General features: G+C 37.7%; 1 protein-coding gene across 1 annotated transcript in view; it reads right to left on the bottom strand.

The window, feature by feature from the left end:
* LOC145980182 (dipeptidase 1-like) overlaps positions 1 to 16,761 on the bottom strand; it is a 319,741-nt gene extending 302,980 nt beyond the window's left edge. Inside the window, exon 1 of the mRNA XM_083113214.1 lies at positions 16,552 to 16,761. Within this exon, the coding sequence (XP_082969340.1) occupies positions 16,552 to 16,761 (210 nt within the window). The remainder of the gene's footprint in view (positions 1 to 16,551) is intronic.
* Between the last annotated feature and the right edge of the window lie 882 nt (positions 16,762 to 17,643).

Raw genomic sequence — 17,643 nt, 5'->3', positions numbered from 1 at the left:
ACTTAGTATTGATACTTATCTGCTCATCTTGTATCAAACAACTTGAGAATGTTACGGCATTTCCCTGGTTTTCTTAAGACCAAATTCCTTTAAGAAGACTCGAGAAAGAAAATATAACTGATTTGAAAGTCCCAATGAAGTTTCTTGTTGCAGAAATTCCAAACCTAGCAGAAAATTGCAAACATTTGACCTGCAGTCCCATCTGGAGTGTGGAATTACGTAATTTCCTTCCCATTCGTATCCCGTCCTATACATCTTGAATTTAAGATAATAAAATAAGTCCGAAGACAATTATATGAAGAAGCTGATAGAACAGGTAATCTGCTAATTTTACTGAACCATAATGGGGGGGTTGACTCGTTGAACCCCCCCCCCCACTAAATACGCCTATGCCTATATAGATACTCGTTTTCTTTCATTCTTGTTCAAAAAGACAACTTCCCCAAATGGAAATTTCAAGTGAAGCAATTGTAAGTTTAAAACAACGTTTGAAATGACAATTTATTTTTATTGCAATCTGAAATGAAACACAGTATTTGAATAATTTTATGCTGTATTTCGATTGATTGATCGATCTGTTGTTTAAGTCCATTTTGTGTACAGTAAGGCTATAGTAAGGCTAATCGGGACTGGAACTACAGTTTAAAGTGGGATCCAAACCACTTGTGCCTCCACCGGGTATCGAACCCGGGACCCCTTGATTACAAGGCGACGACGTGGCCGTATTTCGAATAAGGTATAATGGGAGTTCATTAAAACGACATACTGATTTATATTTTGTTAATATTATTCTGTGTTAAATTTTAATGTTTTTTGGTAAACTATATTGTAACTAAATCACTCTCTTGTACTCTAGCATTCCTTTCCTAATGGTTTACCGCAGTATCATAATTCTTCCATCTCCCCTATTCTACGCTAGGCGAAACCATTCTCTACCATCATTACCAATAAGGTCTGAATAGTTATGCTTTTCGCATATTTCATATGCAAATGAATATTATAAACGTTTTTCGATAAATACGTACTTATTGCATACATATTCACGTGCATATATGAATCATACATATATACGTATTGCATAGTATTTATGCTAAAATTATATTTTACGTCTGTGTATAGGGCGTATTATCTTCTTAATAAGATAGCTCCCTATTTCCTTCAGTCACTGTTATTTATTCTCCACTTTCTTTTAGAAAACAAGTCGGTAAAATTTCTTTCTTCGTGTTCGGGGGAACACTTGACAACTATTTTCTTAGACAGAAACGACAACAATGCAAAGAACAGCTTATGGACGATCTTGAACGTGACATGTCAGATATTCTTGGCTTGAAATATTGTCCAATTGTATATTGTGAAGTACAACGATCTTTTTCTGAGTATGAAAATATTTTTGATGAAAACAGGAATTTGAAGTTGAATATTTGAGATATACGTTGTAGTCAATTTCAATCATAATCTGTGAGTTATGTATTTTTCTCTCATTTATAAAACAGCAGTGTAAATAGACGAGAGTGTATGGTAGAATTAAATCTATTGCATACTAAACTGTAGGAGTTGAGAAAAGTATAAATATCTGTTTCAATGTGGCATATATGCTGTAACTGAAATCAAACATTTATTTAAGAAACGTATTTTTATCTAAACATATTTATCTGCATATTTCGCACCATTTTAGTGCATACTTGCATTCATATTTTAGGTGTGTTAAGTGCATAACTATCCGAGCACTTCAGATCAGTTTTAATATTGTCATTCTAGCTGTCTTAAATTACACTAAAGGCTGAAATTTTCAATTACTAACAAGTTCCACTTGACACACGTTTTGTTTCTGTCAAAGGAAAGGATTTGTCATGGTTAAATTATACTCAAAAAGCGTGGAAAACGTCACTCGCTAGACAAATATTAGCTTAAAATTTTCAAGGCACGTTTCGCATGCCTAACACTCGGCAGCTAAAAACATTGCATGCAAACATGCAAGAGTTTCAGCGCCCCCTCAGTCAGAATGTACATTTCTCTAATACTATTCGAACTTATGACTCGCCCCAAAACACCAACTTCCGTATTAAACGACCCTCTGTTTGTTATTCACCCTAGCGTGACTGGCAAGGGAATAGGTGGCGGGTCGTTGTTGACACGAGAAAACGCAAATGTGGATTTGGGAGACCAACTCCGGTGTGTATGTGTGTATATGGCTTTGAGACACGCAGGACCTGCGAACCGAGGAACGTGCGAGCGAGTGTGTGTTTGTTCTTGAATGAACGTGAGGGATGGACGGACACACCACGGTCGCGCAACACATGAGGAAATATCAACGCTGGCACCGCAGTTTTGCTCAATAGTTATACGTAAGTCAATTTTGAAACACGTTTTTCCACATCGCATAATCATAACCACGCAACATTGCGTGCAGAGAGAACGGGGAAGGGAAATTATGAAAAATTTGACGGCCTGGATACGGTGGCAGTCAAATTTGTTTTGTCAGGAAGACATTATGCTGGATATTTTAACACACCATCTATTCTGGGTCAATAAATGCGACGCTGATTGAAATATTTTAAGAGTAGCATTTTGGTTGGGTGACAATAAATTCTACAATGAACAGATATAACAGGAAATTTAAAGCTAATATCCATTCTTTCCGTATCAATGCTCTCAACGTACCGAGGAGGAAAATTATGTTGTTTCCACTTAAAAGATACCAAATGTTCAGCTGTGGATGGAAATCATTCGGAGGATGCTTTAAAAAATTGTTTCTCTCCAATGATTTTCTGCAGTGTAACTTTGATGATTGTTTAAAGTGTCCTGCTTCTTGGTAACAACAAATAAATACAGTATCTCTAATTCCAGCTACTAATCTGTCTGGTAACGATTTTCTATTCTTTGTAAATTATTAGAATGACAGGATATTGCTAAAGTTGAAAAACTGTTGGATCTCAAGTTATAACATGAAAACTTTCATCTCAAGTGACATCCCCTACTGTTTAGTGAGCTCATGGGATCTGATATGTCTGAAAGAATTTTGGATACACGAAAATATGGCGAGAGACATTTCATGAACTTCTGAAATATAGTTATATTCTAAATAGCATGATATTCGTGAGTAAGCAATTACACATTGCTGCACAATTTCGTAAATCTAATCCTTGTCTTAATACAAATATGATTATTAATGACTATTAATCATTGATATAACACATAATTGTTTTAATAATAAGGAAAATTTTCACATTATATTTTCAATGTTACAGCTTACATGCTTACAGTACATTCTGTGCCAATTGCAGTAACAAATTCAAGATCCAGCTATCGCCTTAGAATAAGTAAAAATTCCCTAATTCTTTTTCCTTCTTTTCCTCTCATTTGTAACTCTTTTTTGCCTCCTTATTTCCTTACATGTCCTTTACAGCTTTCGAAGTTCTTTTAGTTATAGTACCTCCTAGTTCGTGGTTACATCCTATCCTTTTTCTCATTTCTATTTCTAAGTTTTCCCGCCTTTTTTTCTCTGTTCCTTATTCATTATACCTATCGATCTTCTATTTTTTGCACCCTTCTCTTTATTTTTTCTTTCTTTCTTTCTATCCCTCTCCCCCTCTCACTTCTCAATTTATCTCTTTATATCTCTTTGTCTCTCATTTGTTTCCATCCTCTGTCTTACTCTCTCTCCTTTTATTGACGTCCTTTCTCTTATTGGCTACAGCTTTCTTCATTTTACCTTTTCTAACTCTCCTAAGGCACTTCTTTCTTATGATGGCACGAACTCGCGATGTCAGTATATCTAACTTAAGTACGCAGCTTTTCCATTTTTGGCGGGAACCCATCTACTAAGAACTATTCAAAATATTGTTATATGTTAATGGAGTATTGTGCACACGCACACACACAAAAGGTGCCTGGAGGATTGTTTGGCAATGAGTAGGCCAAATTCGAATCCAGGTTAAGGCATGGATTTTCACTTGTTATTTTATCTGTTTCGCCTACTCTTCTTCATCATCGTGATTAGCCTACAGATGTAGAAGAGTTATATAAAATAACGAAAATGCAAATTATGCTTATTTTGGTCTTAAGTGTGGCTAGCACCTTATGCCGTGCGTAGTTTGAGGGAAATACGTGTAGCAAGTGCAGCAAACTGTTACATCGAATGGATCAGAATTAGAGCAATGGAAACGACTGTGGATAATGCAACTGAATAAGTACAAAATTACAGATATTGATAAGTGGTTTTAGGAACATGATGGCATGCTCATGAAAAATGAGGAATAAAACCCTTCGTGGGTCAGTTTTCATAAAAAAAATCGATCGAAAACAGCAAATGATGACAAAATATGGGATAGTCTCAAGAAGAAGGGTGTGTTTTGGACAGTGGAGTTACTTCTAAGAGTTAGAAGTATCTCTACGCTGTCAGTCTGTCAGCAGCAGCTACTAGAACAGAGAATAGTATTCATTTATTTTAAGCTGGCCTCCGTGACAGTGTTAAGCAAATCGCGCTACGACACCAGAGTTCGTCGGTTCGAATCCCGTCTTGGGCACAGGTGTTTCTGAGTGTCCATTCATCAATTTCATCATATCATCGCTCATGTCCATCTTCGTGATTAGCCAAAAATGACAGAAATGAACCAAATCAATCAATCAATTTAAATTATCCTATTCCCCTATGGGAAAGAACGTATGGATGCATGTCCCAAATGAACAGTATTGCAAAGCGTCAGAGAGGATAATGACTTGAATACCAGTAAAATATTTGTTTATAATTCGAAGGTGATCAATAAGTGCCTGTGAATAGCTCGCGAGAGGACCGTAATAAACTTCAATCGTATGTTAATATTTATGCGTGAAATCAGGTGGGAACGCTTGATATGATCCATATTTTTATGTGACGTCACAACTTTAAAATATGTCACTGACATATTATAGTTTCATGAAGGGACACGTAAATGTTGTGTTATTATATGTAATATTGCACCTTGTTTGTAATGTATATCTTTTGTTTATTGTTTATTGTATTTTATGCTCTATTATGAGTAGTTTAATGTATCTTCATGTTTGCGAGAGTGCACTATGTGAATTTGTATTTCTAAACATGTGTAGATGTCAGTTTGTATTGATAGTATCCTTTTGTAGATAGTGAGTGATTCATCTGTACTTGAACCTGTGTTCTCGAAAATAGTATAAAAGCGAGGATATCGCGTAAGAAATAACACACTTTCGCCACTGATCGACGAAGCTTTTAACCTTAAAATGAACTCCTCGGTATTGTGCATACATCTTGTTATGGTAGTTCGGGGCGCAAGCTAGGCCTATGTGATCATAGGTACGCCGATAGACATGCATTGATGCTATGCACAATACTGCAACCATTCTACGTTAAATAATATGTGATCATAGGCATGCCGATAGCCATGCATTGAGTTTATGCGTTTTAGTTGAGTCAATTCATCGACAAATCGAAATCCTCGCCTTCGTCTCAAGTATATTTGCATTATAATTGCAATAAATAAAGAATAAAACCTTTCAGTTTATACATACTGCAGTAATGTGGTTTTATTTCTCTGTGCTGTGAATATTGTCTTTGCCTAACACTATCCCTGTACCTGAGAGGAGTCTGTGTACTTCACCGAGTCTCATCGTTCGCCGCTGAGTATTATTAAGTTATTAATAAATATTATAATACGTTTAATAGTATAATAATACAGGCTTGAACGTATCACGCTAAAGCCGACGTTTAATTGGAAATACCTTCATACCATTTTCGTCTGTTTCGGGTGTGAGATTCTCTCTAAAGTCGGTTAGTACTGCGGGCATTGGGTTCAATTATCAATTACCCTTTGTCAATCTCTCTGGTTATCACCGTAATAAAACTTACTTCCAGGAAAGAAAAGATAATAAATTGTGATTTTACACTTTTCCTTTCATTTATTTCGGCTGATAATTATCCATTCTCATTGTTGCGATTAGCCTAAAGAGGAAGGAAAGGAAAGTAAAATATGATAATATTATATAATTTTTCTGTAACAGTCATATTTAAATTAGTTTGTAAAATTAGACAGTAGATGGCGGGGGTTAAAGTGAGTGTCAGAAAAATATTAGTTTTACTTTCATTGTTGCAATTGTGTACTATATTCCTGAAATAAATAAACTCGAAATTTGTTTCGTAAACGTGATGTCGTGTTATATCTTTACTTTCGTATACTATTGTAAAATACGTATCCTTTAAATTGAGTTCTAATATCGCTAATGCAAGTTCAAAATATGTGACGAGGTTCAAGACAGCCATTAAACGAATTCAGTTATACATGCTCTGCATATTTTTGTTTTGAAAACTCGACGAAATATTTGAGAAGTTGGAGCTCAAGTTCCCCAAATTTCTCGGCATTATTTTGAAGTTACATTTTATGTTAATATGTGATTACGAAAGACATTAGGTAGAGAAATATATATAATTAAAGGGTGTCTCAATATATGCGATGGATTTAATATGCGTAAGAAAATAGTGTATAATTCCAAAATGGCAAATAGTTTTACATCATTACAACTGGTAAAGTTTCCGATTTAAGCACTGTCACGCACAATAGCGATGTTCTCAACAGACCTGCTAGGTCGGGAGCGCGGTGTTTTAATGTCTGCTGTGGAACCTGTTTCCTTAAATTTTTGATCAACTAGCGAACTGTACTCTCACTAGGTACACATTCACGTCCAAGGGTTGCACAAACCTTCCTAACAATCTATGCATAACACTCGCCATTGTTACAATGAGTTTTCACTATCAAGACTCATTGTTCGTGTGTGTAACAATCCATGTCAACTAAGCTGAGAAACTCACTGATAAAGGAACTTGTGAGAACATACTGCATAAATTCAAACTTGGGATTCTTAAATAGGAGCATTTACCCTTTAAAATGATGTAACAATGTTTTTCATTCTTTTATAATTATATTATTCTTTGTTGGGACATTCACATTGCAATAGCCTCATTTGACACATCGGACGTGGAAGGCAGAACAGAAGGATGTGAAAAGAAAATACTGAGGGTGTGGAATATAATTAGATATTAAGATATTTGCAGCCATAATTCCATATGTCACAATTAATAGCTAAATGATATGTGTTAGTCACCATAGGAGTGATTGACCAGTAACTGTTTCTTGTTAGTTATCATTCATACTAAATAACGTCGTCATCTATCGCAATTTTGTGTATTGTTTGCATTCCTTTCCCATTTCGTATATTCACATGTTCATACGTCTGCACATCCTGAAAACTGTTATTCAGATTATCGCCAACCGCCGTGGTGGAGTGGTTAGCACAGCGCACTACGACGCCACGGACCTCGGGTTCGAATCAACGCCTTGGTGTGGGTGTTCTTTGCTAGTGCCCCTTCATCAATTTCATAATATAATCACTCGTCCTCATCGTCGCGATTATCCAAAGGTGGCATAAAAGCGGCGAAAGCAACAAAACTCTAATCAGAAACGTATCGCTGTTACATATAAAACATTTATTTTTAAAATTTGTCCAATGTTATGAATTTCTAGAATAATATCGTCAATACTACTTAGGTTCCGATGTTTTTTTAAAAAAATTAATTGATTGATTTGGTTTATTTTATTTCGCTTTTCAGCCAATTTGGGCTAATCGAGAAGATGAGGATGAGTGATGAAATTGACGAAGGGGCAGTCACAAACACCCATGCCAACACTGGGATTTGAACCTGAGACACCCCTGGCGGAGACCTCCTTTTAGAAATTGAGATACTACTAATGCTCCTTAAAATACTATGTGCAATTGTGTTTCGAGTTGAAATATTTTTCATTAATTTCTCTGCACATGTTATTTACCTGCATACATAAAAGGGATTTCACTTGAATGTTCGTGGAATAGAACTGCCTACCTCCACCATTGCTCTACACCACAATGGAATATAAAATCATGCTTCACGTATAAAACATTTAGTATTCGTGCTGTGGTGACGTAAGTCTTTCACATGCAACTCGATACAGGTTATTTTAATAGATTCTCGGAAAGTGTTCCCTTCTGGTGGTAACAAAAATATACACGCTTGCCTTGTATTTAAGACAGAAGCTGTGTTTTAGCAAAGCTGCTTTTTGAAATAAGCTGTGCTAAAGGTGCAACTACGTCCTCGATGAATAAGTTAATTGCAGTTCTTTACTTTTAAATGCTGCTCACAAATAAAGTTAATAAGTTCTTAACTTTGAATTATTGTAAGAGTATATTATACAGGGCGTCACTGAAGTCACCATCAATTTCGGCGAAGAAGGGGATAATTGAAGACTAAAATTGGTAAACGCTGTCAGTTCCACAATAATTCAAACACCATATTCCACGTCACACTGTGAAATGTGCCATGCTTTATAATGTAGTAAACGTGATGGCTGGTAGCCCTTTAAGTAGTTCAAAAGGCGTTTAAAGAGATCACTAGTGTGAACGTTCTTACGGACTCATGTGCTGAACGATGCGATTTCCCAACACTTTCGCTTTTGGCACTTACAACGTTTACCACTTTTAGTCCTCAGTTCATTCTCATCGTCGTTAATAGCCCAAGATATACAGCTACGTAACACAGCGGGATCAAAGTTAGCTTAAAGTTGAAAACATCAATCAGTTGCGTGTAGTTGTAATTCGCACAAGTATTTCTAATTCTTATTATGAGTAGATATAGTATATTAGTCGATTTTAAGATCTATTTACAGAGCTCCATTATCTACTGGTTTATCTGTTCTCAGGTTGTTTTCTATTTAATGTTTGTAGTAAACGATTCGCCGTACAGGAACCTTTTAATGGTTGAGAATAAAGGTAAAATAATATATTTTTTCTCAGAGAGAGAGAGAGAGAGAGAGAGAGAGAGAGAGAGAGAGAGAGAGAGAGAGAGAGAGAGAAAGGAGAGAGATAGAGAGAGAGTAGAAAGAGAGGAGAGAGAGAGAGAGCAGAAAGAGAGAGAGAGGAGAAAGAGAGAGAGGAGAAGGAGAGAGAGAGAGGAGAAAGAGAGAGAGAGAGGAGAAAGAGAGAGAGAGAGGAGAAAGAGAGAGAGAGAGAGAGGAGAGAGAGAGAGAGAGAGAGGCTACATGAATGAACGATCGTTTATGAGAAACCAAAGCCCGCTACGATCCTCCACGCTATGTTTAGTACCCCTTACTCTTACTTCGGGAAAGAATCCAACTTTTCAAGTGTACCGCATATTGAGTTTCTTGCTTGAAGGCCACTCTTTGCACAGACTGGACCTACAGTTTAAAGCGGGATTCCAACCACTTGTGGCTCAATCGAGAATCGAGTCCTGGATCCTTTGGATACAAAGCGACATTACCAACACACGCATATGTGGGAAAGTTTAATTAATTTGTGAGTATATAAACACTTTCACATTTTTCTTTTTAATGAAGAACAGCCAGGTGTGCTATTAGGATATCTGTGCCTGTAGCGTAAATGCACATAAAGCGAACTTAAAGCACCAAATCAAACAAACAAACAAATATGTGTATGTATATTATATATATATAAACACATCTACATATATTTGTGTAGGTAACCCGTACCTATCTCGATGAAAGCTTGAATGGTTATTGCAAGACCTTGCCACTGAAGGTTCCCTGTGATTGTCCCTCAATCTATTTCATCATTCATCCTCATCGTCGCGATTAACATAAAGAAGCATAAACACCATAAGGTAAGAAAATGAAATTCGGAAGTATCAATATTGAAAAATACTTCCAGAACTTAAGGTTTGCTAAAATAATTTAGCACCACAGATGAGATTTTTGAGAGATTGTTCATTTTTGTGACTCTTTCATTACTTTAACAGGGATAAGTCATTTTAGCTTGCACAAATAGCTACAAGAAAGAATTTCTTTGGCGTTACCAGTCTGGAGGTACTGTTCTATGAACACTATTTTATTTAACAAAACTGGAACTCGGAAACGCCGAGAGTCGTAGACAACAATGTAACGAAAGGGGGTGTCCCTAGAACATATACGAAACTAGCAACGATGCGCAAGGAATATCGGCACTTACCTTGTGGGGAATATCCAAGCTCGCAAATGCGATCTTGAAGCTTCTTTGCACTTCTCAGTAAGTTCATTGTTCTTGAGGAAATCATTCTAAGCCATGGCTAAATGAGGAAATTCATATTACAATATTTCCCTGTTCAAGTGACCTACGGATCTACTATCAGCGACTAATCATATCGATTCTGAATTAGGATTCCTTTCAAAAAGAACCAATCACATTTCGGCACTGTGCACGGTACAAATCACACCATCACTGAACATATTATTTATTGTTTCACTATTACTACACACTTTATAGTTGCCGCTAATGATCAATAATTACCGAAAGTGTCTGCTATTATGACTGTGCATTTCTTACAAAGTCACTGAGATAATATTTTGAAAGTTGTTTGCTACACGCTTTTGTTCACAGAACATGCTTTAAAGACGCTCTTGGGATTGGGTCAAACAATATTCCTTGAGAGTAGTATTTTTGCGCGTAAACTGGGTCATCTCTTAAACATATTCACCGTTTAAATCAGACAGGCACGGCTTAATGATTTATATATATACGGGAAAATGCCCCAGGGAATCGTCAAATGTTAATACCGCTTGATCTATTCCCATCCCACGGTACACAATTCCATTCCCCGAAATGTCGATACTCGAACTGTTCTCACGCGAAGCGACGATCGTTTGCGGGCAAGACGGAGCTTGCTGCCTGCCCCTTTCGCCACACGCAACACACTGGATCCGCTTGGCTCCCAATCGCGCCAGTCTCGTCACGGTGCGGCGCAGGCTGTCGCAAAGAAAGGGTGGGGTTTGGTTGGTTCTCGAGTCGGAGGGAATCGACGCTAGCGCCAATGTGAGCTATTCTCGGTGGGGAATGCCAGGAATATCAGTACACACACCCTACTCACGCCTTCGAGATCTTGTTCCGATTTTAAATTAGTGGCGAAGCATTCCGAGGAGTCCCGACCAACGATATGATTTCTCTTTCTTTTAATGGAACTGTTTTAAGTTCCACACTTAATTACCTATCGAGAGACGAAGTTATTCGTTATCGCTTGCTTGGAAACTTTTTTAACCCCCCTCTTTCCCCCAACTTAAGCTTCAAGTTATATTGTGCTCCCCAAAGTTAGCTCCCAAGCTACACCTATGTCTATGAAACAGTGGCGTAGCATGAGCATTTCGGATGGGAACGCCAAGTTAGAAGGAAGGGTAGGCCTTCTTTTTTTTTCTTAAGAGTTTACTTATGGAATTAGCCGACATATGTATTGTCTATTTAAAATCTCATTGTGTTTATTACATTAAGTCAGACGGGTTCAAATAAAACATGATCCATGCTTGTTTTATCTAGAAAATAAGATGCCTCAGTGTGCAATAAATGCTTGGAGCACTGGAGTTTTATACCATTTCTAATTAGATTGCTCAAGTCAGAAACACCGTACACCATTCGGAGTATTTTGCTCCACACGTAACACATGTGTAGTAAAACAGTATTTTATAATCAAGGAAATCTTTCGGCATGACGCAAGTAATTAAAAAAACCTACCTGAATCACAAGCGCCTCTAGAACAACAGTAGACTTCGTTGTTGTGGATGATAAAACTATTGATTGATTTGGTTTATTTTACTTCACTTTCTACCACTTTTGGCTAATCGCAAATATGAATATGAGTGATGATATTGATGAAGAGACACTCACAAAGAACATGCGTAGGCCGGGATTCGAACCGGAAACCTCTGGCGTCTTAGCGCGCTGTGCAAAACACTCTGACACGAAGGTGGGTGGATGATCCAACAATCGTACACTCTACTGACGTAACAGTGCCTATTAGTAGTAATTCAGAGTTTCAGACCACTGTTTATTGTAACTTGAGAATACTGATAAACATTTTAAAATAATTTTGTCAAGAGATCATACGATGTTAAGAGTTTTGAAACGAATGCTAAACATTTCCACTGGCACAATATTAGGCAGTTAGATACTAACGAAAAAAAATATTTTTTTTAAATAAATAGTTTTGTGGGTTAGGTGGTAGAGCAGCCACAGGCCGAACTTCTACCACGAGGACTTTTCAACTTGTTTGACAAAAACTGGTTTGTTCTTTTAATTTTTAATGCACTTCACTGTTCTTGCGATAAATTACCCAATGAAGTGGTCATTAAAGATACGTCAGTCAATATTGTGTATTGTAGCATCACACAGCACGAGCAGATGCACGAGCACGAAAAACCGGGTAGAAATTCTACTTCTGTCGTCTGCATCGGAAGTACAGCGCCTTGAATCGGAAGGCAGGAAAGGTCACATGGCCCCTAGAACCAATCAGGTGCTCCGCTCCGTACGCCAGCGTATGGCGAGAACATTTCGCCCGTGCTGTAGAGATCCAAGCCACAAGCTTTCCCTCCTTCTCTCTGCCTACAGGCAGGCATGGTCCTGTACGCCAAACCTAGCCGGCGTCCGGCAAGCAAAGACATTAGAGAAATGCTAGAAGGAGAGCTGTTAGTGGAGCGTTGTAGACGGATCGCGAAAAATAGCTTTTATAATGCCATTATCCTCAAACATGTATATAATTAGTCACGTTTTACTTTATATTTACAGCATTTACGAATTTTTAAAATTTTAAATCCGGAAACGCCGGGCGTATGGGCGTATTAGGACGCTACGCTACTGCTATGAAAGGTACCAAAAGAAAGCATGAGAATATTTTGATGTATAAGGAAATATTACCTACAGACAGTGTAAACAATCCGTGCTTTTCAGAAATCTAAACTAATTGGTTAAACATTGTCATCTCTTCCCAACATGGACGATAACGTGTGGGAAAGAAGAAAAACTTGAGGACATTAAAAACAGCGCATTCCATTAGAATGTGCCGAACATTTAAAATAACATTAAAATGTGGGGGGTTCAATTCTTGCAGATGAGAACTATGGGTGAGTTAGCCATGTCCAATGAGAAGCCGACTTAGTTTTATCCCTTCTCTGCGGGAGGGGCGGTATGAGAACGTCAAGCACCAATGATGAGATCGACAGTGTGGAGCTTGTTCCCAGTTACCCCATCCTGCCAAATGGCGCAGTGGTAGCGTCGTCGCCTTGTAATCAAATAGTTCGATTCCCGGTGGAGGCACATAGTGGCTCGGATCCCACTTCAAACTGTAGGTCCAGTCCCGATTAGCGTTACTGTATATAAAGGGGACTAAAAACACGAACTCAGTCAATCAATCCGTTCTGCCAAATCTCAAGGAGTAAATAACGGAACACATTCTGAAGGTCCTTGGCCTATAAAAGGTCTACATAAGGTGGAAAGCACTTCGGAAGACTTTGGCAGCAGCTACAGCTGCTTCGTTGCCCTTAAACCACACTTACAGAGAAGGACGCTCGCCATCGAAAAATTCACTTACCAATAGGGTGTCCAGAAGCGATGGGTTCTAGACTCTGGAGCACACTGAAGGAATAAGAAAAAATTGGAACTCTCTGCAAAGTGTTAATTTGACCAAAGTACAGCGCCTTTAGTATTGCATAATGTTCTGCTGTGTTATATATATATATATATATATATATATATATATATATATATATATATATATATATATATATATATATATATATATATATATATATATAAACAATAATAAAAGATCATAGGTGTCTCTGCATTTGGGAGAGAAGTTAGAGACCAGTTAATGGGTCATTCAGGTAATTCCTAATTGAGAAGAGGCTGATAAAGCGGTGGGTCCCAAGCAGATTGCTATCAACAACCAAGTACTGAAGATCTCGTCTGCACGAAGACAGAGTGGCCTTTGTGGCCTTGTGGTACGAGGATGATGACGGTACACAGTCAACCTTCTCTCGTGAAAGACTGTGGTGAGATAGGTGGGATGGCATCAAGCGCAAGTGGTGACACTAATGAAGAAAATGTTGCCTTTGTATAGATGACGAAGACCCAATATCTCCAAAAAGAAGTAATGCAACGGGACACAGATGAATACCAGCACAATGAACAGAGTTGAGAATGCGAAGTTGTGGACGAGAAGAGGAATGCATAACACATCCACAATCGATGAGAGAACAATAAAGTGGAATGAGAACAATGTGGTCATCATCCCAAGATGTGTAACTTAACACGCAGAGTAGGTTGACAACTCTTAGACAAATTACTTCATTTTGCAGAGATGAGATTGTCAGGGAAGGAAATAATCTTGCTTGCATCACAATATTGGAGAAGTTCTAACCACGATGAAGTGTTTTCGAATGGATTCAGAAGTTCAAAAACGGTCGGGCAAGTGTCAATCTGATAGGAGCAGCAGAATGGCCATTCACATCCACCACTCACATGGGACAGGTTCATGCAATGATTCTAACCCACAAGTAACTAACGATGAACTGGCAAACCATCTGCACATTTATCCTCTATATTGTGATTTAAGCCTTCGGTAGATTTCGGTCCTTGATACACCTTCAGACCACAAAAGATATATTACTGATCGCTGTTCTTCTTTGGTACAAAGGGACCTCCCCGATGGTACAGCGGTATCGTCATCGCCTTGTAATCAAGGGGTCCGTGTTCGATACCCGGTGAAGGCAAATAGTGGTTTTGATCCCAATTTAAACTATAGGTCCCGTCCCGATTAACCTTGCTGTGAATAAAAGGGACTTAAAACACCATATCAATAAATCAATCAATCTTTGGTACAAGTGGCGAGTACGTCCATTTTACCATCCTGTAAAACAACAAGAAAAGAAAACGACGATTGTGAAGGTCAAATATACACTAAATAAATGACAAATGCACACTCCATTGACATTCTCGCACAGATAGCAACGTGACCTACACAAAGAAAATTACAGCAAAGTGCAGATACTTATTGACGGATGCTCGTATGTACGATTTCCCCAAGCTTCCATCATTTGGTATTTTGGATTTGAGTTTTATTAACATTGGAGAACATTCCTATTAAAAATCTTGTCTATAGTACCTATTTAATTCCGGTTTGGAGCAAATGTTTTGCTAATTCCACGAATTATTGAATGGTCCTCTTATAAAATGATTTGCCCAAGCTTCTATCATTTAGCATTTTAGATTTGAGTTTTCCTTACATTAGGGAATATTCCTGGAAATCATCTTTTCTTTAGTATTTAATTCTGGGTTGGAGCAAAATTTTAGCTAATTCCACCCTATTAATACCATGTATGAAGCAGGTCATATTGCTGACAAGAATAATTTAAGAAATAAATATGAACAATGATTTAACAACTTATACTGTGAACACTTTAGTTTTACGGATATCACTTAAATGTGTAGGTCCAGCCTTGACGATTAATTAACTTTCCAGAAAGTAGACTTAAACTTTGTAAATTGTATCTTGAAATGCCAATATCTATATTTGGATGTGAAATAAAATCAGTGGTCATTTAGAAAAATATTAGGGATACGCCATCTATGATTGTCAACAATTTTGCACAATTTATCCCTTCTTCTTTTAACTACATAGTTATTTTTTTCTGTAAATAGAAACTTTCCTTCATGTAAGAACGTTCATTTTAAGCATTGGCGGATATTATAGGGTACAGGGGGGAGTTGCCCCAACATTTGGTCCACTCCTATAAACTTTAATGCTACCTTGTCTACCAAGAAAAAGTAAACTGTCCTTGCTCCCCCTCCCCAGATTCAGCACTCAATCGCCGCTACTGCTAATAAACGTTGCAAAGTATTGTAATTATTCATATACAGTGCGTTCAATTTAAAATATACAGTCATCGACTTACCATTACAAACAAATGCACTCCGTTAGGTATTCATCAATGTGCGGAGTACGTTACAATTTTAAATTGAACACACTCTACATTCGTGGGCATTTGGTATGTGACAATATTCACCAAAGAATTATGCAAAATTCCGGAGGAAACTTGGTTACATTTAAAAAGTGTAAATTTATTCTTTAATTTTGTAGATGGCAGGCGGCTGGGTTTAGATCTGATGCAATTCTGTGTTAGTGGAACATAGGGTACAGCGGGATTATTCCGCTCATTTCAAATTTAAACCTATGAAAGATGAATTGAAACGTTTCTAAAGCAATCGATAGTTGTAACACAATAATGACACCTTAATTAAGAACAGATTACTGTAAATAATAATTGAAAAAAGTAATATGTACTCTTCTTATTAAAGATATATTTGAAGAGTGCATAATTCAGAATTCACAAGAACAGCGGGACTATTCCGCCCAGCATTCTTTGCACTTATTATTTTAGACGGAGTGTTTTTAAGTAGCAAACCAGTTTCGTAAACATTAAAAATCAGGTGAGGCTGATCTCAAATGCCGATCTCCTCAAACAGATTCCCTACAACACGAAAAATTTAGTGTCAACCTGCTTATTCATTCCTCAGCTCTCGAATTTGATAATCCTTTCGGTTTTCTGAGATATATACGTATATCACTGTTCTTTTCAGGAATACGGAAAACCTGTCTTTATCTGCAGTCATGCTTTTCATGCACTAAGGAAGTCGAATATATATTATTGTTACAGAAGTAAATGCTGCTTTACGAACTTGATCCTGTGTACAGCCAAATCCTCTTTCAACTAAATTCTTCAATCTAGACGTCAACTCCCGCTCTTCTCCTGGGCTGAAGAAGACTCTTGGATTGGCGGCTGTTTTACGCGCTGTTCTTTCGTACAATGCCAGATCAGGTTTTGAAGCTTTCACTCGATCTTTAAGTGTGAAGGACGGAATTCCAAACAATGCAGCAGCTCCTCTCATACTCACATCTTCTCTTACAAAACTCTGAATTTTCTTCGGACCATTTAGGACTGAGCTTCTTTCTGCTATATGTACGAACCATCTGAAATGAAAAGTTAAAACTTGCTGTTGACAATCTCATACAACAACACCAATTACATAAACAAATATCTTGAACGGAATAGCACAGCCTTTACTGAGCTAAAGAGCCCCAACTGTCGTCATTGTGAAAAACGCGCCAACTAGCACAGCAACGAAGAAAGCGAACTTCATTTATGCACACACACAATGCACAACCTTTGTTCTAATAGCTTTATATAAATGAGTTCAAATTGCGAGTTATTGTGCATGCCACACTTCAAGTTCGCAGGCTCTATTCTTTAACAACGTCAATAATTTTTCGCAGTTCGCTCACCTCTAGAGATTCTTCTTCTGTCCTATTCCAAGTTTAACACAAAGCACTGGAATCACGTGCAGTACAGTAAGGAGACCACGCTTCACCCTAAACAAGACAAAAGCTCTCCGCAGTGCCAAGGTATGGCTTTGTGACCACATTTCTTATTTCGGGCGGAAAAGCCTGTGGGCGGAATAGCCCCGCTGTACCCTTCCTCTTGGTAACCATTGAAACTCTACGCAGGAACAATGATGGCTTCAACCTGGATTTATGTTCCAGTAAATGGATCACATCTACTTGTAAACTTTTATGTACAAGAAACGGAAAACACTTTGGAACAAGAAAATGTCTTGCACTCTGGTGATGCAGTTTTCAGCCGATAGGAGCGACTTGGTTGTTGCTTTAAGATCCCTTCCCTTCCTCGTGCAAATAGATTTCCGAATAGAGAGCCATTCAGACTGTCAATCCAGAAGAATTATATGCTGTTAGTTGATTACAATGATAGTAAT

This window comes from Lepisma saccharinum, chromosome 27, assembly GCF_977018435.1.
Source record: "Lepisma saccharinum chromosome 27, izLepSacc3.1, whole genome shotgun sequence".
Classification (NCBI taxonomy): Eukaryota; Metazoa; Arthropoda; class Insecta; order Zygentoma; family Lepismatidae; genus Lepisma; species Lepisma saccharinum.
This window is presented reverse-complemented; position numbering and strand designations above follow the sequence as displayed.